We start from the raw sequence: 26,882 nt of genomic DNA on the forward strand, positions 1-26,882 counted from the left end.
AGGACTGACATTGAGCTTGGGTAGCTCAGTCGGTTAAGCGTCTCCCTTCAGCTCATTTCATGATCACAAGGTCCTGGGTTTGAGTCCCCCGTCACGTCAGGCTCCCTGCTTAGTGGGGAATCTGCTTTTCCCTCTCCCTCTGCCCCTCCTCCCTGCTCATGCTCTATCTCTCTCTCTCTCAAAAAAAAAAAAAAAAAAAAGCATCCCACTCCTGATTTCAGTTCAGGTCATGATCTCAGGGTCTTGAGATTGAAAGCCAAGTTGGGCTCCAAGCTGTGAAGCCTGGTTAGGATTTTCTCTCCCTCTTCACCTACCCCTCTCCCTGCTATCTCTCTCTCTCAAAAAAAAAAAAAAAGGAAAAAGAAATAAAATGTCATTTGAGTTGAATTTCTTGAGGGTTACTTAATATTTATAGGCTAATTCTTGTTGCAAGTAGGTATTTAGTAGCAGATAGATTTGCTAAAGCAAGCAGTATATGTTTTATTTGTTATTATCTTTGTTCACTTAGTTCAGATATCAGTGCCTTTTATTCATTGTAGTTATTAGTGAGTCAGTTAAGTTTATCTTAAAATGAAAGATGCCCCTGCTTATTTATGACCAGTAGTTCTTTTTTTGAAGGTATGTCTTGAGAAACTGAATGACATTCAATTGGCTCTTGTAATAGCAAGACTCTATGAGTCTGAATTTGATACATCTGCAACATACAAATCTATTTTATGTAAAAAAGTTTTGGGGATTGATTCTCCTGTCAATGAATTCAATTCACTGAACATAAATATGCATTATGATCCTTTTCTTCGGAGTATGGCATATTGGATTTTGGAAGATTATAGTGGTGCTCTGGAAACATTAATAAAGCAACCTGTCAGAGAGGATGATGGTAAGCTGCATTTCTAAGATATTAATAATAAAGAGTTATATTAGCATTTGCTGGGTACAGAACACACTGTTGGGTGCTAAAGGTAATACAAAGCAAGTTGAAACCATGGACTAAGACTTTAAGGTTTAGGTGGGAACATAAGAGTTATGTATGTGTTTATTTTTAGGTGGGGGGGATTCCTTTTTTCAGAAAAATCCTTTGAAAATCAAGAACGTTGGATTTTCTGTTTTTATAAAATCAATGTATTGAACATAAATATTATCAATGTTTGAGTATAAATTCTGGAGAAAATAGTGATGTAAGGGTGATTTTCTTAGGTGGAAGTTTGTGTATTTGCTAATCAGTTTTATAAGTTTTATAATAAAAATATTCAGTATAAAGAAAGTTGACTTAAGTGATATGATTAATTTTTTATAAGAGTGTAGTAGAGAATTTTTTATAATTTATTTTTTTGAGATCTACTTCTGCCTTTTGTTTTAGAAATCCCATTTGCTATAGCTTTTCTGGAGGTTAGTATAAAATGGAAATCTTTGTATAAATTATAGAAAAATGATATGTGCTTTTCAAATATTTTTCCATAGGTAGAATTGAATTGGTTCTGATAGCTGGTATCATAGGTGTCCTATTATTGGCAGTATTAACTGGCAAAGATTTTAGTTCATGGCTTTTTACGTAGCATCATTTAATCAGGAAGTGTATCATGTGTCTCACTGTGAAAGACTTGTGAGAAAGCCATGTTCAGTTGTTCAGGTGTCCTGGCCATCTGAGCTCAAGATTTCTAAACCGGCTTCTCTGTGATGAAGGGGGGAAAGAAAAGGCCTTTTCTTGTCACATTTTTATGCCTACACATATTCATGTAAAAAATGTATTTTGAGGGCGCCTGGGTGGCTCAGTTGGTTAAGCGACTGCCTTCAGCTCAGGTCATGATCCCACAGTCCTGGGATCGAGTCCCGCATCGGGCTCCCTGCTCTGCGGGAAGCCTGCTTCTCCCTCTCCCACTCCCCCTGCTTGTGTTCCCTCTCTCGTTGTGTCTCTCTCTGTCAAATAAATAAATAAAATCTTTAAAAATAAAAAATAAAAAATAAATAAAAAATGTATTTTGATTTGGAATTAATACACGATCACATACTTTTAGAGCCAATTAAATCTGTATTCTAGGAGAAAAATTTAAAAGGTAGTAGTGGTTTGGACCAGGATGATAGGAGTGGAGGCAGAGAAAAATGGTTGGATTCAGGTGGACTAGATAGGATTGGATATGGAATGTGAAGGGAATAGAGTCAATTTTGATAACTCCTCTAAGTTTTTAGGTTGAGGTAAATGATATGGGCAAAACCAAGAGCAGGTGTGGGGGAGTGTTGTTTTAGATAGAGAAGACTTCTCTGGTAAGGTGACCTCTGAGCAGAGACCTGAGTGTCATGAGGTCAGTGTAGCTAATTGGGTGAAGAGTGGTTTACGGTAAAGGCTCACTAAATAAAAAGGCTTTGAGGCAAGAATGTGTGCATGGAAATGGAAATGTAATGTAGGCATGTGGATATAGCAGTTTAGATTTACAGGGTAAAATTGGGCCTGAAATAGATAATGCAAGTTACCGGTGTCTCGATGGTATGTGAAGCCATGGGACTGTTTGAGTTCACTCATGGAGGGTAGATAGAAGTCAAGCCTTGAGCTCTAGGACACTCTTAGCATTCTAAAGTGAGAGATGAGGAAGATTTAGCAAAGCAGACTGGGAAGGAATGTTGAGGGAAGTAGGAGAATAAGAACTAAGAGTGTGAAAGTGGGTGTTTTAAGTAATCTTATATTGTTACTTGAAGAGGTATGAAATCAGTATAACCTTTGTTTTTCTTTTGTGTTAAAACACTTTCATTACAAATGTGTTCTTGTCTATTCATTGCTAGAATGCAATGTTCTCTTAGTGTGTGTTCTCTTAGTAAAATGTTGTTGAAAGACCAGGTAGATAAAAGTGCCATGGTAGGGAAAAGGACTGCAGTACAACTCTTGAACTTTTCTTAGCTGATAGAGTGAATTTTTTTTCAGATCAAGTCATGATGTCAGCCTGTAATCCTGCAGTTTTTAATTTCTACAATTATCTAAGAACACATCCTCTTTTGCTAAGACGTCATTTTGGATCATCTGATGTATTGTCCACACACATGAGTTTAACAGGAAAAAGCGGACTGGCAGGAACAATTAATTTAAGTGAAAGAAGATTATTTTTTACCACTGCCAGTGCTCATTTGAAAGCTGGCTGCCCTATGTTAGCTTTGGAAGTATTATCGAAGATGCCAAAAGTTATCAAGAAAACAAAACCTTTTTGCAGAACATCTAGCTTTTTGGATACTAGTAAAGACTGTTCTCCTTCTCCATTAAAATTGGATGCAAGGGAAGATAAGTCTTCTGCTATTGATTGGTCACAGTCACTAATGAATGGTTTTGGATCTTCTTCAGAAGGTTCCTCAGAGAAGCAGTCAAATTCCACTCTTTCTTTTGACTGGAGCCAACCAGGTGTTGTATTTCAGGATGACTCTTTAGAATTAAAATGGGACAGTGATAACGATGAAGAAGATGAGGATCTCCCTATTTCAATGAAAGAACTAAAACCTTTACAGAGAAAAATGGGGAAGAAAATAGATGAAACAAGTTCTAATTACACAGAATCTCTCAGCACACTAGATGAAAACGACATTTTAAGTCCATCAGAAGATATAATTGCAGTTCAATTAAAATTTAGAGCATGTTTAAAGATTCTTACGGTAGAACTTCGTACATTATCTACTGGCTATGAAATAGATGGTGGAAAGTTGCGTTACCAGCTCTACCACTGGCTTGAAAAAGAGGTGATAGCTCTTCAGAGGACTTGTGACTATTGTTCAGATGGTGAAGACTTACAGCCTGCACTTGGTGAAAATGGAGATGAATTTGGATTAAATGGAGATGCTGAAGATTTGCTTCAGCAAACGAAAGTGAAACAACTGAGAGAAAATTTTCAGGAAAAAAGACAGTGGCTTTTGAAATACCAGTCACTCTTGAGGATGTTTCTGAGTTACTGCATACTTCATGGGTCCCATGGTGGCGGTCTTGCCTCTGTGAGAATGGAATTGATTTTGCTTTTACAAGAATCTCAGCAGGTATGTAACTTAGACGACAGCCAGTTGAAATAGTACACGTAGGAGAAACGGGTTTTGGTATTGTTCTTTTTGTCTTTAAATATTCAGATTTTTGGTTTTCTTCATTATGGTTGCTTTAAGGAATGCTCTTTTTTATGGTGCTTTGTATTATGAATTTGTAGAGTTGTGTGTATGTAATGGTTTCAGGATCCTTCAGCATCGGGCCCTGTGATCAGGTGAATTCATACTCTGAATTCTTATATGAGTGCTGGGGGAGCTGATGAGCTTCTCGTTAGGATAAGAAGGTATTGTCCCCTCATTCTTTAGTATATTTGGTGGAATGTTGACCTCCTCAGGTCCCAGCTAACTCAATAAAAGTTTCTGTCATGCTTTTAATTTTTAGTTGTTTTAAAGGTATTCCAAGAGGCCCCTGAATTAGTGAAGTAATGGATTAAAACTATAAATAGTTGATTAACCTTTTTTCCCTTTGTTTTTAAGGAAACCTCAGAACCGCTATTTCCCAGCCCACTGTCAGAGCAGACTTCGGTCCCCCTCCTCTTTGCCTGTACAGCCAGTGCCAAGACGGTCGTTGCCAACCCGTTGCTGCATCTCAGTAACCTCACGCATGATATTCTGCATGCCATCATAAACTTGGATTCACCACCCCATCCTGACATCCAGAGCAGCAGAGTAAGGACGCTGGGTTCATTCTTTAAAACTTAGCTGCGTATTATGATAAAACCGAAAGAAAAATGTAAAGCAACACTTTCTAGAAGTAGTTTTAAATATCAGAGTACGCACAGGAATTGTTACATTACCACTTATATATTTTTTGATCAAAGAAAACTTGTGGTTGTAGGCCTGGCTCACCTCACTTTGTTCTTATCCCAGCAGGGTGTTTGAGTTTTTAATCACAGTGCTAGTTATTTAGTCTTATTTAGCCACTTTATTAAGATAAGAGTAATAGGTGTGTATACAGATACATGAGTGATTCTCTTAGTATTACACTTAGGCGAAAAGCTGATTGTCTTTTAGAAATAGAAACTTTTAGAAATAATTTAGAAATTGCCTTTTAGAAATAATTTTGGTGTAAAGTTATTAATATACAAATAAAGTTTTTTGTTAATATTAAAATATTATATATTTTAAGGATAATGTGAAGTAATTTGCCCCTGTTGTTTCTCTAGGCCAGGCAGTGTTTTATTAATCAGCTACGGCAGAATCACCTGACATGCTTGTTAGAAGTTTGGATTCTTAAGTTGACTCCAGACTTACTGAATCAGTGTGTGAGAGTGAGTCCTAAGAATATCTATTTTTAGGAAGTTTCTCAGGTGATTCTGATGCATAACTAATCATATAGTTAGATAATCATCCACATCATCTTGCCATCCATCACCACTATACTTTATCATTAATATCACATTTCATCTTTCATCTTTACTCTCCAAACATACTGAAATCCTTTAAAGTATGACCAACTTTGACTATTTCTCTTTTTTTTTTTTCCTTGAATAGTCTGTCATCTGGTTCTCGCCCACCTCACAGGCTGTGATATCACACCAGTTCGATATTCTCCTTGCCTAATGGTGGCTTCTCCTACAGTTTCACCCTCTTGGATAACCTTAACCTTTGTCATTTAATTTTGTCACTTTTCCTGTACTCTTCTGTAGTATAAATGCCCACATAGTGTGTTATACAATAAGGAATTTAATTTCCTTCAGATTGTGCACAATTTTAGTAATAAGCAGCTTTTGCTGCTTAAGAACTACGCTGAAACATTAGTATCTTCAAATGGCTGTCATTTATTTTGCTCATGATTCAGTGGGTTGGCTTCTCAGTTCTTATTTGGGCCAGCTGGACTGACCTCTGGATATTTTCATTTGTCTTTGGCCAGCTAGTAGGCTGGCTGGATTCTGGATTAAGATGGCCGTATTTATATTTTTGGTGGTTGGCAGACTATTTCCAGGGCTGATAGTCGACTATCAAGCAAGCCTAAGTTCTCTAGAAAAACAGAACCAATAGGACGTGTGTATGTGTGTGTATAGAGCTCTGTTTTATAAGCAATTGGCTCACATAATTACGGAGGCAGAGCAGTCCCAAATCGGCGGTCGTCAAGCTGAAGACCCAGGACCTATTGTGTAGTTCCAGTCTGGGTCTAGAGGCCTGAGAACCAGGAGAGCCAGTCGAGTGTAAGTTCTAGTCTGAAAGCCAGCAGGCTTGAGACCCCAAAAAAGCCAGTGTGTCTGTTCTAGCCCAAAGGCAGGAAAACACCACTATTCCAGCTCAGTGCAGCCATGCAGAAGTTCCCTTTTATAGCTTTATTGTTTTTTTTCGGCCTTCAACTGATTGGATGAGGCCTACCCACATTAGGGAGGGCAGTCTTCCTTACTCAGTCTTCCACTTCTACCAGTGTCATTTGCATCCCACGTCAGCCTTACAGATACACCCAGAATGTTTGGCCAAATGTCTGGGCACCCCTTGGTCCAGTTAAGTTGATATATAAAATTAACCATCATGCCTAGGTTATTTCACATAGAGGTTGCAGGGGTTTAAAAGGCAAGAGAATTTGCAAGCCCTTTCGAGGACTAGGTTCAGAAGTCACATATCATTTTGCCCTCTTGGTCAAAGCAAGTCCCAAGGCCAGTCTAGATCCAGTAAGTGGAGATACAGACTCCACTTTTTATTGGAGAAGCTGGAAAATATTCTGATCATTTTTGCAATTTCCCACATTTGGACTTGCTGTCTTCATTTTTATGATATTCTTGATTTTAATTCATACCACACATCTTAATTGATAATTGAAGGGGAAATAGCAATTCTGTTTTTATCTACATAGAAGAGTGTCATACTTCATGATTAGGTCAATAACCTAGTCTTTTCAATAGTCTAATCTAGTTTACTTTCTGACCTGGGTTGTGCTTCTCAGACCTTCCTCTCTCATTAATTGTCATGCCATGTTTAGAGCCTTCTCTTTCTCGGTACAAATGTTTGCCCTTCAGTTGCTGTCTTTCAAGCCTTCTTTCTGTAAATAATTGCATTTTCTTTAGATTGCTTATTTTCTCCAGTAGCTAGAATATGTGGTAGCATATGCTTCAATGACCTGTCCATAGGTAAACAGTCATTTCTCAGACTGAGCTTTTATATATTTTGGCTGAGGAAGAAGGTTGAAGTTTGGAGGTTTTTCTTTTAATACATGGCTTATGCACTACTGAATAGTGAACATCTGTTCCCATTTGTTCTTGAAATAGAAATTAGGTAGCAGGTGTGTGTTTTATGATTTCTGCCAATGGCCTAGTGTTTTTAATTTGTCTGTAGTGTGATCTCTATAGGCATAAATGAGTGTTAAGGAAAAAAGGACATAGTTTCTAGGGACAAAATAGTTTTTCCATCTTTTTTATGTTGCTGAGTATAGTAGGTCTTGAAACAAGTTTGATTTTTTTAAAGTTATACTTAATTTTGTTTGTTTGTTTGTTTTTCAGGTATATGTAATGCATACTTTAGCAGCCTCACTTTCTGCTTGTATTTATCAGTGCCTTTGTGGTAGTCATAACTACAGGTAAATATCTTTTTGTGAAATTTAGGAATGTTCACGGTAACTGATGAGGTTTCAGAATTTGTGCGCTCTTGCTTTAGAAAAAACTGTTTATCAAGTCTAAATAACGCAAAAGTATTTGAAGTGATGAGTACTATTTTTCCATCTTTGAATTTTAGCTTCTGCCTTTATGGCAAATGAATGTTAAGTAGACCCTTGTCAGTGTAACTAATTTAGCTAACTTTTATTGATCACTGCCTAATGCCAGGCATTGTGATATGCACTGAGATAAGTTCTCCTTTCTTGTGGTCCGTCTAGTTGGAAACAAACATGTGAGTTGGTAAGTGATATATATAACATGACATTACACTTAAGTGATAAGTACTGTAGTGTAGTTATATTATAGTTATTATAAACAATATTATATACTATAATATTATAATGTACTATATTGTATAATTATAATGTATATAATATAGTGAAAGGCTCAGGGAACACAAAGGAAGGAGTAATTGACTTGAAATTGAGAAAAAATTTACCAAAGAGTGATGTTTATGATTTGTCTCTTTATAGCCTAAGGTTTCACTATAATTTAGCTAGACTTTTAAAACATACTGTTTGACACTTTGGTATCTTCCTTTAGTTCTTTGAAATTCTCTTTCCTTTTTTAAAAATTTTTATTTAAATTCCAGTTAACATACAGTGTAATATTAGTTTCAGATGTACAATATAGTGATTCAACACTTGCATACATCACCCTGTGCTCATCACAAGTGCACTGCTTAATCCCATCACCTATTTCACCCATCTCCCCCTCCGACCTCCCCCGTCTGGTGACCATCAATTTGTTCTCTAGAGTTAAGAGTCTGTTTCTTGGTTTTCCTCTCTCTTTTTTTTCCCCTGTGATCCTTTGTTTTGTTTCTTGACTTTATTTCTTTAAATATTTTGTCTTCTTTCTCCTTTTTCTTATTAGACAGGTATTGGAATTTACAGGTTTCTCTTATTTTCCTTTTAGCTTTCATCTCATATTTTTTTTTCTTTCTTTATTTTTGCTTTATTTCAGGAGAAATCCTGGTTTCATTTTCCAGAAGCTCACTAGTTCTTCAGCAACGTCTTGTCTTTTATTTAGCCTGAGGTTGTGTTTTAGAAATTCTGTTTTTCATTTTTAAGATCTCCTTGTTGATTTTAATGGTCACTTTTATTTTTATAACTTAATGTATTTCTTAATTGTTTTAACCTCTCTGAGTATAAAGCACCTTCTGTCATGTTCTGATAAGTCTGCTTCCTCAGGTGCAGGTCATTCACTGTGTTTGTTGTTTCTTACATGATGTTAGCCTTCCTTGGTGTTGTATGTGTTTCATTTCTTCCATGGGAGTCTCAATTGACTAATCTGTTTCTGTATTCCCAAGGTAGCTTCAACTTGATTTCTTTGGCCTTCGTCCTCCAAGAGTTCACTTTTCTTGTTATTGAGTGTGGCTTTATTTTCATCAGCGTATCTTTATCTTTTTCGTCATTTCCATAGGCTTATTGTAGCAGGGGGGATTTTTTTTTGTTGGCAGCCTGCCATCTCGAAACTGCAAAGTAAAGCATGAGAAACTATTTACAAATGCGTCAGAATGTTATGACTAATAGAAGACTTGCCAATCAGAACAGATCTAAAACAATAAATGTGCTGTATTTAAATATGACATTCATTTACTTCACATTTGAAATACGAATTTATGACAGGATTTAACAAAAATTTTTGTACCATTTTCTGTCAGATTTATTTCATAGTTTATATCAAGCAGCAAGTTACTTTGTTCATTCATCTGTTTATTTATAGTTTAAAGTGCCATTTACTTGGAAAAGCTTACCCTGAATTCCCAAATTGTATAAAATGCTCCCCCCTTTTGCTTTCATAGCCCTGTATGCATAGGTTTTGTCTCTAAAAGCAATATGATAGGGGCACCTGACTCTTGATTTCGGCTCAGGTCATGATCTCAGGGTCATGGGATCAAGTACCACTTTGGGCTCTGTGCTGGGTGTGGAGTCTGTTGAGATTCTCCCTCTCCCTCTGTATCCCCTCTTTCCCCCCTTCCCTGCTCTCTCCCTCTCTCTCTCTCTCAAAAAAAAAAAAAAAAAGAAAGGAAGCGATATGATGAAATTATTTGTGTCTGATTCTTCCACCAGACTATAAATTTCATGGATACAGAAACCACATTTTTCATTATATCCCTGGTACCTTGTGTATATACCTGATGTAACCTATCCTGATGTAACCTATCCTGATGTGGGGTTGACAGCCATTAAATATCAAGCTGAACCTAAACTGACTTTGTTTTCAACCAGATAACCTTGTTTTGAACTTTGATAGAATAGCTTGCTGTTTGTGGTCAGTAGTGATTTAGTTTTCTCATTTGTATGTATTCTATTTCTTTCATTAAATAAATATACTTAAAACCAATCACATGTATTTTAATTTAGAAAATTTGCATGTTTACACTTAAAGGATACTTGGTTTTATTATATCACCAGACTATAGAGAACACTACTTAGATCAGTAATAGCAGTATAACTAATAAAAACTTGAATTTTAAGATACCCAGAAGTTAGATCTAAAACATGGAAATATTACATGTGAAATTCATTTTAGATCATTATATTTTTATTATTATTTTCTTATATGGTTATTATTGCCGATTATTCTTATTTAAATGTCTTCTTTTCTTAGTTCATTTCAAACAAATCAGTTTACTGGAATGATGTATCAGACAGTCCTGCTTCCCCATCGACATTCTTTGAAAACAGGAAGCTTAGATGAAGCAATAACTCCTAATACATCACCAGCACAATGGCCAGGTACAAAGAATTTATGTATATATGTACGTAAATAAATATATGTGAGTTTTTTCTTAGCCTTATTGAATTTAATCAGATGAGGAAAAAGTACATATGGTGTGGTTTTGCTGCACGATAATCACTGTTAAATATTGTTAGAATTGATAACACTTCAGTATTTACCACTCATTGTAAATTTCGCAGTTACTTAACATTGGTATTTCCTTGACCGTTTACTAAAATAACTCAAATGTTTTGTTATATCACTTGTTATAATTTTTTGTCATAATAGAAGTACATTTGTTGTGGGAATTAAATTTTATCTATCAGATTTGTATTAGATGATAGATTTTCATTGTTTCTCTAAATTGAATAGCTCAGTATTTGTGCATTAACTGTAATAACTTCTAGTCTGTGAATCTAGAGAAGAAAAAACTTTAATCCTGGTTTAATAAAGTTTTTTCAAAAATTAAAAGTACAGTTAATTTTTTATTTTTAAAATTTATTGTCAGTGGTAGCTGTTGTTTGTTTGTTCTAGGAATCACTTCTCTGATTCGACTTTTGAATTCTTCTGGCGAGGAAGCCCAGTCAGGGCTTACAGTCTTGCTCTGTGAGATTCTCACAGCAGTGTATCTGAGTCTCTTCATCCATGGCCTGGCAACACATTCTAGTAATGAACTGTTTCGGATCGTGGCCCATCCCCTGAACGAAAAAATGTGGTCTGCTGTGTTTGGTGGAGGTGCACATGTTCCCAGCAAAGAACACACACACTCAAAAGCTTTACCTGGTTAGTTTTTTCATGTTTGTTTGTTTATTTATTTTTAAGACTGAAACTTTTATTTGTTCATCTGAATGATAACTTTGTCAAGTGTAATTACATTTAATTTATTCACAGAAATTTTTTGTTACAGACCATTTTCTTAAAGCGTGAACAAATGGTTTCATGGTGAAAATGCAGTGTCCAGTTTCTGGTGCAGTTTTCAAACTATAAGACACTTGTGCACCAGTGATTAGAACTATCTAATGTAATTTTCTTAAATCTTTTGCTGTTGAAATGATCATTTGTTTTGAAATATACTGTAACACTGGTCTTTGTTCTATCCCAAATACAGATTTTCTCTTCTTTCTTTGGCAGGAAGGCACTTTGCTATGCCTAGCCCCCACCAGGTAGTGGTATTCTCCATGGAATGTGTGGGCTTTACCAAAGCTCTTTCAACCATCAGTTCTCATAGCCCTCCCAGTCTTGCAGGCAAGATATTAGTTTTAGAAATAGGCTTTTACGGCTCAGCTTGCTTTGTGTTGTTTTGGAGGGGTTGGGGTATCTTGGGCCTGTTTTATTTTGTATGGCTCTTGAAATAGAAAATTGAGAAATTTCCTTTAATCAAGCCATATTTTTGATTTAAAACAATGATTAGCATTTCAGAAAACCATCTCTGCTTTTATTCTGCTTTTAAATTATTTTCCTTTGATGTTTTCCATTCCTTAGACTTTAACATCTTTTTAAATGTGTAGGAATAAATGTCAGTGCTAATCATGGTAAATCAGACTATGGCTTGAAATGTCTGGAAAACATTTCAAATGAGGCTGCTTTATGTTTTGCATACTATGATTCTGGCCATTAGGGGTTTTGGATTTCTAAGTGTTCATAATACCAGGAAAAGTGAATATTTTAAACAACTGTATCCCTGTTTCTAAACTTTCTAATATTGAAACTATATATATTATATCTTGATGTGAAACGAATCTTCATAATGCTTTCTACCTAGCTGTTAAATTTTCTTTTTGTAATTTATTAGCTCATATGTGATCATCTTTTTTTAAAAAAAATCTTCATTTTTATGACATCTCTTCTCGTTTTTAAGGGGTAATTTCCTGTGCTTTATTTTTTATATGGATGAAAAAAAAGAGAGAAAGACTATAACTTTTCATGAAATTTGCCTTGGAATATATATATTTAACTTCAGATAACTGAATTCAATTAAAGAAAAACTTTCAAAGTCTAAGAGGGAGTAAGATTTATAGCTCTACTGAGATTAGCATTAAAAAAATTGGTAAACTAATTGTGGCCCTGTTTTTAATGTGTCCTAAGAGAAAATCATTTAAACATTTGATCTGGTTAATACGAAATGTTAAAAAGGGATAAATTCTTGCTATGGAATGTCCAGATACCTGTAAAAAATTAAAAATATTCTTACTAACCAGTTACCATGTCTCAATTCCAACCATTTCTACTGAGTACAGATGTGTAAAGAACCTTACTCCAAGTCTAAGTTCTTTGTTGAACCACTCAGTTTTAGTTGTTTCTACACACAAATACCATTACATAAATTATCTTATAGGTACCATCATAAACTGTATTCCATCACTTACTGAACCCTAAATAGTCAAAGTGACTGAAAATTACCTGCATCTGTACATTTAATCCCTTGGTGGCAGGTAACACAGAATACTTAAAACATGTGGTTCACTAGAACCCTCAGTTTGTTTCTCAGAGTCCATAGTCTCTCATGGTTCATCTCCCCCTCTGATTTTCAGGGGAGGGGGGGGGATGGGTTAGCCTGGTGATGGGTATTAAAGAGGGCCTGTATTGAACGGAGCATTGGGTGTTATATGCGAACAATGAATCATGGAACACTACATCAAAAACTAATGATGTAATGTATGGTGATTAACATAACATAATAAAAAAAATAAATTAAAAAAAAAAACACGTGGTTCACTTAGTGTTAAGGCCACATCCAGGTTATGTGGTGCTCATCTTTCTTTGAGAACTCAGAAATTGTGCGGAATCAATCATAGATGTAACTTAGTACTAGAAGAGGAATTAAAAGTCACCATTTGGGGCGCCTGGGTGGCTCAGATGGTTAAGCGTCTGCCTTCGGCTCAGGTCAGGATCTCAGGGTCCTGGGATCGAGTCCCGCATCGGGCTCCCTGCTCCTTGGGAGCCTGCTTCTCCCTCTGCCTTTCTCTCTCGTTCTGTCTCTCTTGAATAAAAAAAAAAAAAAAAAGTCACCATTTGTTTCCCTTGTTGTGGTGTAAATTCTGATTTCAGTTTTCTTTGCAATGATGGTCTCATGAACTAAATTTTTTTTTCTTTTTTTCTTTTTTATTTATTTAAATTCAGTTAGCCAACATATAGTACATCATTATCATGAACTAAATTATATTTCTCTCTACATGTCTTTTATATACTTAATACACTAATATTTTTAGTGACAAAATTTAAATATGACTAAGCCTTGTAATGTAAGAAAATGAGTATAAGTATAAAAGTATAAAAGTATAAAAAGTGTAAGATTTCAGTTTGGCAGGTTAGAATTCTTAACAAAAATGTTAATCTAATCAGTAACTTATTTATTTATTTTTAAATCAAATTTAACTTGGTGAATTCCACATCATATATAAATGAAGGATTTATGTTTTCTGACTAAAATTAGTGCAGGTGCATTTCGTGGAGTTAGGAATTATTTTGTTACTATGGTTAATTTTTAAAAGAGAATCAGGTGAGCAATAGCAAGTTTGGAAAAATGATTTTTTTTTTCTGCTGATGGTTAGAAATCCATACTTTGCTTTTTATTGCATATTATAAAGCAAAGCAGTGTTTTTATTGAAGAATTTTTATTGTATTTTGTCATAATATTTGCAGTATGAGAACTGAATTTTCCATCTTCATCTTGATAAATACATAGTAATGATTGTTTATGTCTCCACATTGAGGAATAAAATATAAAATGAGTATTTTATTTGTGGTAAGCATATCTTTTTTTTTCTAACTATGAGACTGCTAATGATGTTTTAGACATTTTAAAGTATATTTTTGCCATTTGATTATTTATGTTAAATATGGATCGGAAAATCCAAATGTTTTGCTTTTCCCCTAAAACTTGTATAAAAAAATAAAAGTTTTCTGTTCAGTATTTAGTGATTATAGATGTCATTGCTATCCTTCCTTTAGCAAAATATATAAAATAGCAACATTTCTTGACCAGAAAAAGTATAAGACTCTTAAGCATTTTTAAAATAGAAAATGATCAGCTAGGGGCGCCTGGGTGGCTCAGTCGCTAAGCGTCTGCCTTCGGCTCAGGTCATGATCACAGGGTCCTAGGATCGAGCCCCGCATCGGGCTCCCTGCTCCGCGGGAAGCCTGCTTCTCCCTCTCCCACTCCCCCTGCTTGTGTTCCCTCTCTCGCTGTGTCTCTCTCTGTCAAATAAATAAATAAAATCTTAAAAAAAAAAAAAAAAAGAAAAGAAAACGATCAGCTATTTACAATACAGATGAATATGCCCAACAATTTTAACTGGCTACTGAACCAAAAAATAACTAGTTTTGCCAGAGAAGGGAATACATCTTTTGTTAGACTCCTTGCGCAGACTTCTTTTTTGAGGGACAGATATAAATTTTCATTAAAAAGCATCTCTTCATTTCATAACTACCATATTTGTCCCTTTGTGACAGGCTTATTTCACTTAGCACAATGTCCTTGAGGTTCATCCGTGTTGTGGCATATGATAGAGTTTTCTTTGTACAGCTGAGTAATATTTCACTGTATGTATGTACTCTGTTCTCACTTTTAATAAGTCTGTTGAGCTGGAGATGAAATCTTACAGGCACACACATGGTCTTCAGGGTGATGGAAAAATAGTGTTATCTCCAGATTTTTTATTATATAACCCTATCCACAAAACATGCATGAGCAAATCCTCAGTATGTATGTATGTATTTATTTATAAATACATGTACTCTTGCTGATCCAGATATTAAACATTGACAGATTTTCTTCTTCCCCTTACCACTTCCCTCCCCTTTCTGCTTCCCTTCTCCCACCCCCCTTTCTTTTTCCTTCCTCTATTGTCTTCTCTTTCTCTCTCTTCTCCTCCACTCCACCTCTCCTCTCTTCTTTTCCTTCTCCCCTTCTTACCCTGTTTCTCTTTTCTTCCTTCTCCCCACTTCTCCTTATTAAAAAATCTAAGTAGTAGTTGTAATATTTCCTTTCCATATTCCAGTGAATCACTTTGAACACCAACTATCTTGGAAACTACTTGCTCTGTGATTTGGAGACAAATCACTACTTTCTACTAAGATAGTCATCATTTCATTTTTATAGGTACTTATGAAGCAGGTACAAGGTACCACTGCGCCCTACCAATCCTTGAGAGTCCGTCTTTCTAAAATTGGAAAATTTCACCTGTCAGACATTTTTTTTGCATTAATTTTATTCTTTGAGGATTAAGAAGTACCTTAAATTTATTACTCCTTGAATCTGTTTTGGTCTTTTCCTTTTAAGAATCTTTGAAGTTTACTTGTAAAATCATGTTTTACATATAATTTTGAGAATTTTTTCTATATAATTTGTGTTGGCCTATATTTGTACTTCTCAAACTTTTTGCCTCAAGTGGATGCTAGAGGAGAGTGAGTATATGTACCTCTTAGGAGATCTCTTATGCTGAATTACCTTGCCAAAAGCAAGAAATAGATTCGGGATCTATTTTATCTTGAACTTACATGACTTTTATCTTCTCCATATCTTTGTTTCTTTCCAATAAAATATTTTAAATCATCATTTAAATTATTTTCATCCTCCCACCCCCTAAATTTTGGAGCTAAACTTGAAGGTCCAGGACAATGTCCCCCCTGAAGTTTCATGTACTCTGTGACACACTCATGAATAGTCTTGTGATAAGTGTGCCTTAGATTGAGATGCAGAGAATGAGATCATTCTGCTGGTTACTTTGAGGTCACTTTTTAAAAGAAAAAACATTTAAGTCTAGGTTTAGAATATTAATTTTGTTTGATTTAAAATGATAAACTTGGGGCACCTGTGTGGCTTAGTCAGTTAAGCTCCTGCCTTCAGCTTAGGTCATGATCTCGGGATCCTGGGATCAAGCCCTGTGTCGGGCTCCCCGCTCAGTGGGGAGTCTGCTTCTCCCTCTCCCCCTGCCCCGCCTCCCCGCTCATGCTCACTCGTGCTTTCTCTCAAATAAATAAATTCTTTTTAAAAAATAAAATAAAATTACAAACTCAAAAAGTGTTAACTTGTTTTGATTTTAATCAAAACAATATATGTGCATGGTAATAAATCCAGTAGTCCGGAAGAATTTATGATAAAAAGCAACATTGTCTTTCTTACTCCTTTGTACCTCCTCTGCCCATTCTTTAGATGTAGCCTCTTAACCATTTCTCCATTTCTGTTTTGAGTTCTTTAGGAGGTCACATCCATAGTTCCAGGAAGTCACTGCAGAATGTACTAGGAGTGAGGATAGAAGTTCTTAAAATGGAGGGGAAAGTCCACTATCTTGACTTTAAAAGCACTTCTTAAAAGTACTTTCTATGAATCCAAAGCAGCTAAGAAATTTAAGATTTATGTTAGTGATTCTGTCTTTTCTTATCCATGGGTATGTTGGTTTTTCTTTACCCACTTTCTAGCTTCTCTATGTTCCTTATAATTTCTAAGCTCCATATCCAAGTTCCTTTTCAATTCTCCCTAATACTGTTTTTTCCTTCTATTACTAGTAAAGTAGCCATTTACCCCCTTAGTAATGCAACACTAGAGTCAGTTTTTATCCAAAGAGTGACAGAGGTTCTTGATATTTGATTATTAGCATTTTCAAAAATCAGCAGTTGAGCCCTCAGCCACTGTGCAGTCTCTATTGGTCCTTCATGGCTATGCTAACCTGCTGTGATTTAAACATAAAATTGTCTTAAGTCTTGCTGTAATTTATGGGAAAAGAAGAAGCATCTACGCTAATGAGAAGCTACAGGTTATTTCTTGTTTGCTGGGAGGCATCACTCAGGTCCTTTTATTTATAGCATTTCAAGTAATAGAACATTCAGTATTGTGAAACTGTTTGCCATTTTTTTCTTTGCTCATCAAAAGTATTTTAATAACTAGTTTTATATTTTTGGTATTGAGTCTGTAATTTTAAACATTTACCCCAGTGTGGTAACTTTTCTTATTTTCATGTCGGTGTCTGGGTTCATTGACTGTACTTGTAAAATTTTCTCTTTTTAAAAAAATCTTCTTAGGTTTTGGTTTAAAAACTCTGATTTTTTATCATATAGCTGTCTTGGCAAAAATGTATTCATTCAGTGTTCGTAAGTTTTATTTTTCCAGAGATCCTTTAAGCTCCTATGTTCATATGCCTTCTAATCTAAAAACAAAAAAAGCAAAATAGTAATGTTAAAGTCAAATGATTAATTTATTTTAAATCACAGCATTAATTTTTGAAAGGTAAAAAGTACCTTTATATTCTAAATTTTTAACTTGATCAGAATTTGATAGAATCACTGTTTAAGTTATAGAATGAATATGAATGTATGCAACATATATTAGAAACATGATTGTTGACTATCAGTTGCTTTTAAAAACAGGAAAAAAAAATTGGGGTACCTGAGTGACTCAGTTAGTTAAGCATCTGACTCTTGGTTTTGGCTCAAGTCATGTTTTCAGGGTCTTGAGATCAGCCCCATGTCAGGCTCCCGCTCAGTGTGGAGTCTGCTTCTTCCTCTCCCTCTGCCCCTCCTCCCACTTGTGCGTGTGCTCTCTCTCAAATAAATAAATAAATCTTTAAAAAAGGCAGAAATTTAACACATTTAATCTGAAAGTCCCTTTTAAAATCATTTGGGAGTTTGTGTAATAATCATACCATGTCTAAGCAATCTTTTAGAATTTTATCCATTTTAATTTCCTTTTTTTCTGAAATCACTAAATCACTCTGTTAAACTCAGCTTGGCTGTAGCTTGATATAATGCATGAGCATGCTGTTTATGCAAGCTGAGTAGCTTCAAACAATAAAACAAAATTATATTACAGGACACATATTTGCATTCCTTTGAAAGGTAAGTCAGTTCTCACTGGAACCATTGAAGGAGAATATTGGTGTGCCTTATTGTGGAGTTGTTTGCTTGTCAATTAGACATAGGCTTCTGTTTGGGACAGCCTTGGTTCTGTACTGGTGACTTGCATCTTGTGACTTAATATTTGTTATTTATATATTTGTGTAACTTGTTTTTCTTTCCTGAGGCCCTTAATACTCTAAAGTAAAATACTAAGGGAATACTAACCATTAAGTGTTTTAAAAGTTAAAACAACAAAGATTGCATTTTCTCTCTCTTTATTGTTCCACTGACCAGAAAATTCCATGTGCAAGCCATTTCCAGAAGTCTGAGTCAGTTTAATTCAGTTGTTACGTATTTGAATTTTTTATTTATTTTCAGTGAAAACATTCAGTTTTGTATGTAGATAAAAGGCCAAGGGATTACTAAAGAACCTCATAAGTGAGTTGTTGCCTTCAATTAACATTGACATCCCATGATACTCTTTGTTTTCCATGGTATTCTTCAAAGTAAAGGGATGTAGATAATTTGCTGTCATGATTTTAGCTCAATTGTGGACTCATTTATAGGCAGATATTATATCCTGTTACCCACATAACATTCAGAGAATGAGGGTTAAGTTGAGATAAAAGTAAAGATTGCGTTTTACAGCGATTTTTGTCTCACTTCTACTTATTTTTTTTAACCTTACTATAGTAGTAATGATATCAGTTTTGTGTTTGTGCTTATTGGTAACCTTAAATCTTATGTAAAGATAGATGAAATTAGTACAATGGAAATAGTGCTTATTTTAATAATACTTTATTTTGTTTTCATTAGTTTCTTCGCTTGTGGAAGAAGGAGAGAAACAGAACAAACGTTTTAGGCCATCAAAAATTCCTTGCAGAGATTCTGCCCCACCGACCTCTTCTTCATCAGTAGTCAGCCAGGAGTCACTGACAGTCCAAGAGAAGTTCATCCCACCAGAGCTCAGTATCTGGGACTATTTCATAGCCAAGGTAATAAAAGTGCCACCTAGAACAACACTTTGAATAGTGTTGCAATGAAATGGAAATGAAAATGTTTAAAATAAGTGGATTGTTGCTGCTTCCAAGTATTTTCCCACTCTGGTTTAGAAAGATTTCATTTTGTCAGGCTGCATAACAAAGCAAAACAAAAAAACCTCAAAAATATTTGGCCATTGGGGCGCCTGGGTGGCTCAGTCATTAAGCATCTGCCTTCAGCTCAGGTCATGATCCCAGGGTCCTGGGATTGAGCCCTGCATTGGGCTCCCTGCTCAGCGGGAAGCCTGCTTCTCTCTCTCCCACTCCCCCTGCTTGTGTTCCCTCTCTCACTGTGTCTCTCTTTGTCAAATAAATAAATAAAAATCTTAAAAAATATATATATATATTTGGCCATTTCCATCCGGTTTTTAAGGCAGCCCTTTGATAAGTTATGATTTCTATATTTTAAACAAAATACAGTTCTTAGATAAAAAGATAAATTGGTCAACACTGTAGTGCTAAGGTACTTGATGGTAATTAAGGAATCCAGACTCCTAGCAGTCACAGGGCCGTTGCTGCTTTTGCTCCTTTTCTGTACTGCAGATGGTCCTACATGGTTCTCATATACACACGTTATAGTTACTGCCGTTTAGTGAAGTAACGAGTCCCTCAACAACATGGCTCAGAGTTTCCACAGTCTATTAACTGTGAGGTATTACCTCAAGTATGAACTTCCCTGCTGGCTCTTCCGTCCACATGTCACTGTGGAAATAGCAGATGCACCTCATGTGCAGTGATCAATCACAACAGTTCTTTCAGAGTCTATTGGCGATTGATCAGTTAGGACCCGTTACTCAGTTCGTATACAGACAGCAGAGTGTCAAACTCAAGTGACATTTTACAAAACTGGATAATGGGAAGAGGGAATTGGCTCACAAAAGTGGAAGTGCTACCAAACAGTGACAAGTGGTAGCACTGTGAGTGACATTCAGATCAAATGTAAGCAGTATGTCGGCTAATAGAATTTAAATAAAAAATTAAGATGCTTTCTACAGAAAAAAATCAAATGTAAACAGAGTTTATGGAAAAATAGCTCACATTGGGGCTAACTGACATTGCTGTCAGATTCTGGATGTGCAGCCAGAGGACTTAGTGAGGGCTAACTTGTCAACAGAGGTGAGGAAAGTGTAACACAGGGATGAGGATTTTGTAGAGATAGTGAAATTGGCAAAAAAAAAACCCACTTCACATTAAAGGAACTCTGGCTAATATTTCACAGCATTGAAAGTGTGAAGAATAAAATGTTGGAAGTTGATACAAATTTAGAAACAAGTATGATGGTTTGCTAAGGATTAGAAAAGATGCTTCCTTTGTATCCTAAATTACAGAGTTAGAAGAAGGCAAGCGCTATTCCAAGGACTCTTGATAAATTTTTTACATAGAAATAAAACACTTGATCAGGTACCTGGGTGGCTCAGTCGGTTAAGTGTCTACCTTCGGCTCAGGTCATGATCTCAGGGTCCTGGGATCGAGCCCTGCATCGGGCTCCCTGTTCAGTGGGGAGTCTGCTTCTCCCTCTGCCTTTCCCTCTGCCTCTCACTTGTTCTGTCTCTCTCTCAAATAAATAAATAAAATCTTAAAAAAAAAAAAGAAATAAAACACTTAAATTCTCAGTATTTCTAATATTTTAATTATAGTGTGCTAAATAAATATGATTTTTACTATTTTTTCATTTCCCTATACATTTATTGCCAACCATAAGAGTTTTAATGTTTTGAAAAATATTTTTCCTAGTCTCAGAATATTTGTAGTTTTTCCTTTGTTTATTAAGATTGCTTCACAATGGTTTCAGCTTGCTTGGTCGTTTTCATGTTCCTATGCTACTATGCAAAGCAAAAATGGCCTGTATGTGTCTTCTGCTTCTCCTGTGATCAGCCACGTCCCTCACATTCTCAACTTCTGCATGTTCTTTTTATTTTCTTCTGTTTGATAGCTAACTATTTTCCGCTGACAACAATCCTTTAGACATGTTATGCAGTAGCTTAATTTTTTTTGTATTTTTCTTAGGGTAAAGACAGGTATTTGTCTCTCCTTGTTCTTCATTGCCTTTTGCAGAGCTATTCATTTATTCAACAAATGTTTATTGAGCCCCTTACTGATACGGGAATATCTTTATGTCATCTTCATTTTGGAAACACAGTTTTAAATGATAGAGGATCCATGATGAGGAAGGCTTCTTTAGCTCTCTTGTTCCTGGATCTTGTTAAATTTCTGGCTGGTCTGCCCTTGTCCCAATTCATATCACAGCCTCAGGCTAGTTGAGAGGTTAGCTTTTTCTAGTTGGTACTGAGATCTCTGTTGCTTTTGATGGTGCCACTGAGCCTGGAATTTTTTTTTTTTTAAAGATTTTATTTATTTTTTAGAGAGCGAGCGAGAGAGAAACAGCATGAGAGGGTAGAGGGTCAGAGAGAGAAGCAGGCTCCCCACTGAGCCGGGAGCCCGATGCGGGACTGGATCCCAGGACCCTGGGATCATGACCTGAGCCGAAGGCAGACGCTTAACCATCTGAGCCACCCAGGCGCCCCGAGCCTGGAATTTTTATTCAAGTAGCCACCTCTGGCCGCGCAGCAGAGTTCTTCCTGCTCACGGACTGCCCAAGCGGCGGGGTAGGGTAGCAGCGGCCCCACCAAAATGCCACGTTCTCACGGTTTCTCCGGAGATTCCAGTCAATTTTTCTTGAATAAATGCTTCTCTGTCTGTTGTACGCATTGATCAATTTCCAGTATCTTTAAATGGGTCTTTTTTACAACTTTGTGCAGTTTTACTGTTGCTTTCTGGTGAGAGGACTTAGGAGCTTCTCGCTCAGCAATTTTAGAAGTTCTCCCATCCCTGCTATGTGACTTTACTGGGCTTCCCTACACTGAAGATTTGTAACTTCAGATTTCCCATATCACCTCTTCCATCTTTGCTCTTAACTATAAGGTATTAAAACTCTTACCATCCTGGCATGAAGCTTTAACTACATTTGTTCCCATCGTATTCATTCCTCCTGTTAATAAGGACGAAGAGTCCTTCCTGTCAGAGACTTCAGTTCTGTTCTGAATCCCAGCTGTGCTTTTCTTCTCCTCTTTTGACTCTCTCTTGACTGCTTCCCATCAGGACAGAAGTGTGCTCTGCTGTCTCTCATTCCAAAGCCTGCTTTGATCCCAAAACTTTTTCCAGCTATTACTCTATTTCTCTGCTTCCTGTTATCATTCAGCTTCTTAAAACTATACACACATTTTTTTTCCCTGTTATCTTAGGTCCCTTTCATAGTTACCCACTGTGTGACTTCTGACACAGCTCCCCCACTGAAGCTGCTGTTGAGATTCAGGGGGCATCCAAAGGGGCATCACATATAACTGAAACTTCTTTATCATCATCTCATTTGAACGCTTAGCAATATTCAATGCATGCGACCATTTCCTCCTTGAGAATACTTTTTTGTCTTGTTCTCTTAATGCCATTCTCCTCTAGTTTTTTTTTCCCCAATCTTACTATTTATCTTTCATAGTCTTTTTTCTTTATTCTTCCTTTTCCACTTGACCTGTGAATCTTGATCTTCTTCAAGATAAGGGTTTTTGATATTTATTTTGTCCAATACCTCCCTTTTATAACCAAAGTTCTCTTGTACTAGTAAATGTCATCTTCATCCTAATAGTTTCTTAAGCCAGAAACCAAAAATAGTTTTTTTCCTCTCTGTCCCTTGCTCTTCATACTTATCAGCATATCTGTCAGTGCTTCCCCAAAATATACTGTCAGTATGTTATTTCTCTCCATCTTCATCACTAACACATAAACCCATGTTGTTGGAAACCTATCTCTGTGCTCTGCAGCCAAAATATAACACGAAGACAGAATGTGGGGATAAAGAAGAACAATAGTTTTATTGCTTTGCTAGGCAAAGGAGGCTGTAGCTGGCCAGTGCTTTCAAAATTTCAGACGCGCCTGAGGTAAAAGGTTGCGGGAGTTTTAGAGGAAAATAAAGTATCTGGGCGGTTTAGATAGGAATCTGGTATGAGCTACCAGCTCTTCATCGTGTCTTCAAGGTGATGTCTGACTAGCGCCGGCCATCTGAGTCTCTTGACCGAGTATACTTTGAGGTCAGCGAGATGTCCACATTGATACTGAGCTCCCGGAACAAAGGATTCCACAGAAAAACAAGTCAAGGGGAGGGGGAGGCTTTAAGAATGAGGAAGAGAAAAATCTGTTCCATTTAAAGTCAAGCCTTGCTGAAGCACGAGTGTGTCCATCTGAATTTCCATCCATCTTTATGTTTCTGTAGCAGTTTCATCCAGACTGTCAACTCTTGCCTTACTTATTTACTCAAGTCTCCATTTCTAGTCTTGCCATTTGAGTTTTTCTCTCATAAGAGAGTGGGCATAGTCATACTCTTAAGATGTAAATCTCAATACCTGTCCTCCACTTAAAACTCACTAGTGACATTCCATTACCCTCTTTACTGTGACCTGCAAAGACCCTACCACACCTGTCTCCTGCCATTGTCTTCGGTGTTCATCCCAACACTTACCCTCCTGCGATAGTGGGCTTCAGCCAAACCACTTACTTTCCACACCACACTCTTTCCCATATTAACGCCTTCCTATCTACGATTTCCACTGCCTAAAATGCTTTTCTTCCCTCTTGTTTTGTGGCTTACTTCTTGTCCTTTCAGTCTCACTTAAGTGCCGCTTTACCAAGAGGCCTTTCACAATCCGCTTATGTCAGTTCTTGTTAATGCTCTCAATCCCATCTGTCCTCTTTTCTGTATGGCCCAACTAAATACAGTTTGTATTTAGTTTTCTGTTATTTGCCTGTTTTTTTCCACGAAAATGTAAGCTCTCTGAGTGCAGTGACTGTGTTTATGTCTTAAAAATCCTTATAACGGGCGCCACCCAGATGGCTAAGCATCTGACTCTTGAGCTCAGGTCTTGATCTCAAGCTTGTCAGTTCAAGCCCCAAGTTGGGCTCCAGACTGGGTGTGGAGCCTACTTAAAAAAAAAAAATTCTTACGGCAAGTATACTTTTTGACACATTGATACTTGATAAATTTTTTGTTGAATAGCTGCATTAATAAGAGAATTGTGTAAAGTGAGGTTTAAGGCATAGAATGTCAAAAAAGAAGAAGCCAAATACTGGTTACTTTACTTTTTTTACATTAAAGTATCTGAAAATGGGATAAATTGCTAATATTAGACTCTGTAATTGAATGTTTTAAATCAGAGAGTTGAATGATAAATTCTGTTAACTTTTTTATTTTAGCCTTTTCTACCCCCTTCCCAAAGTAGAGCAGAATATGATTCAGAGGAGAGTCTGGAAAGTGATGACGATGATGATGATGTTTTAGCCTCAGATTTCCATCTCCAAGAACATTCTAATTCAAATTCCTATAGGTATGGAATATTTAATTTTAAGCTTCTTTTTAAAAATTCATCGTGGCTTGGGGCGCCTGGGTGGCTCAGTCGATTAAGCATCTGCCTTCGGCTCAGATCATGATCTCAGGGTCCTGGGATCGAGCCCCGCATCAGGCTCCCTGCTCAGCGGGGAGTCTGCTTCTCCCTCTCCCTCTGCCCTTCCCCCACTCCTATTCTCTCTCTCTCTCTCTCTGTCAAATAAATAAATAAAATCTTTAAAAAAAAAATTCATCTTGGCTTATATACATAATATTTTTGAAAATAACACATGAAATTGGTAGCTTGTTGAGTTATAGCACACATTATAACTCAGATTTCTTTAGATGAAATTGTTAAATTCCTTTCTTTAAGAATAATTACACAGTAGTTTTTTATTATCCATGAATCGGTCCTCACAAATGCTGTCTACTTTTCCTTGCCTTTGCTCCCTGAGATAAACAAACTCCACTGTTTTAGCCTAGAAAACATAATATCTTTTCAGTATAATACTAATACTCTAAGATCAGTATAATACTAATAATACTCTAAGTCAATGATTACTGTCTTAAAAATGGCTTCCACATATTATAAAAATCATAAATATTCAAAATGTTCACCCTCAGCTCCAGTGCTGCTTTATCCTTATATGTATGAGTAACAGGATATTATCTTGTCCCTTTTGATACGTTGTATATCTCTGAAAGGTATATATATTTTATCAAAACATTGTATGTTAATGATGTGATAGAAAAATAGAAATTTTCCACAAGAAATAAGTAGTATATTGGCGAAAATGAAATAAAAATACTCCTTTATTGAACGGAAAAAATATTTGGAGATTTTTACTTATTGGTATATTGTTGGTTTTTTCCTGTTGACCCAAATATATATAAATTATTTACATGTCTCAAAAGTCATTCAAACTCTGTAACTTAATAACAGCAAAAACCAAACAACCCAATTAAAAAAGCAGGCAAATGACTTGAATAGATATTTTTCCAAAGCAAATATACAGATGGCCAGTAAGTACAAGAAAAGATGCTCTCATCAATCATTGGGGAAATGCAGTTTGAAACCACAATGAGAGATCACTTCACGCCCCTTAGAATGACTACTATCCAAAAACCGGGAAATAACAGTGTTGGCAAGAATGTGGAGAAATTGGAACCCTTGCGCTCTATTGGTGGGAGTGTGAAATGGTGCAGCCACGGTGGAAAACATTATGGTAGTTAGGAAGTTAAAAATAGAATTACCATGTGATCCAGCAATTTCACTTCTGAGTATATACCCAAAAGAATTAAAAGCAGGTCTTGAAGAGGTATTTGTACAAACCTTGCTTGCTTCAGCAGCGCATATGCTAAAAAAAATGGGATTGGTATTTGTAGAAACCATACTCATAACAGCATAATAGCCAAGGGATAAAAGCACTAGGTGTCTGTTGACAGATGAATGCATAAACAAAATGGGGCATATTCATGTGATGGAATAGTTTCAACCTAAAAAAGGATGGAAATTCTGACACATGTTACAAAGTGGATGAACCTTGAGGATATTATGCTAAGTGAAATAACCAGTCCCACATAGACAAATACCATGGCAGTGGTGAATAATTCCACATATGAGATGTGTAGAGTAATCAAGTTCATAGAGACAGAAGGTACAATGGTGGTTGCCAGGGGCTAGGAGAAGGGGGAAATGGGGAATTACTGCTTAATGGGGATAGTTCCAGTTTTGCAAGATGAAAAGAGTTCTAGAAATAGATGGTGGTGATGCCACTGAACTGTACACTTAAAAATAGTTAAGATGGTAAACTCTATATATACAATTTAAAGTAATAAAAAGCCAGGACTCTAAGAAATAAATGTGTTTCACTTTAAAAGAGAAGTTGAAATTTCTTTTTTTAATAAAAAAAGCAAAACTATATAAAAATGTGAAATTGGAAGTCTCACATTTCTGTCTTCCACCCATTTCTTCTCTACACCCTCTACATCTACCCATTTTTATTAGTTTCTGTTTTACCCTTCTGTTTGCAAAAATAAGTGTGTTTGTAGGTGTGCAAAATCTTTTTTCTCTGCTTTCTTACATGGAAGGTAGCAGGTGCATAGTATATATAATGTTCTATAATTTGATTATTAATACATGCTGGAGTTCACTTCATACTAACATTTCAAGATTCTTCTACATTCTTTTTTTATGGCTTCCTTAATATTCTGTGATTCCAAACCAAAGTGTTTCAGCCAGTACTCTCCTGGCAGATAATTGGTTGTTTCTGCTCTTTTGCTCTTATAGGTAAAGCT

The 26,882-nt window shown here is 36.1% G+C and overlaps 1 protein-coding gene across 7 annotated transcripts in view; it reads left to right on the forward strand.

Moving 5' to 3' along the window:
* Positions 1–26,882, forward strand: part of DMXL1 (Dmx like 1) — a 134,396-nt gene that overhangs the window by 65,717 nt on the left and 41,797 nt on the right. For 6 of the 7 annotated variants that reach the window (XM_035013968.1, XM_035013970.1, XM_035013973.1 and 3 more), the window contains 8 exons: positions 619–880; positions 2,915–4,005; positions 4,483–4,674; positions 7,464–7,540; positions 10,230–10,357; positions 10,875–11,123; positions 18,990–19,168; positions 24,455–24,585. In XM_035013968.1, the coding sequence (XP_034869859.1) occupies positions 619–880; positions 2,915–4,005; positions 4,483–4,674; positions 7,464–7,540; positions 10,230–10,357; positions 10,875–11,123; positions 18,990–19,168; positions 24,455–24,585 (2,309 nt within the window). Of the gene's footprint in view, positions 1–618; positions 881–2,914; positions 4,006–4,482; positions 4,675–7,463; positions 7,541–10,229; positions 10,358–10,874; positions 11,124–11,471; positions 12,133–18,989; positions 19,169–24,454; positions 24,586–26,882 lie in introns of those variants that run through there. The other variant, XM_035013975.1, reaches the window with a different exon arrangement.

The sequence above is a fragment of the Mirounga leonina genome, unplaced genomic scaffold (assembly GCF_011800145.1).
Source record: "Mirounga leonina isolate KUSES-001 unplaced genomic scaffold, KU_Mleo_1.0 Mir_168, whole genome shotgun sequence".
Lineage (NCBI taxonomy): Eukaryota > Metazoa > Chordata > Mammalia > Carnivora > Phocidae > Mirounga > Mirounga leonina.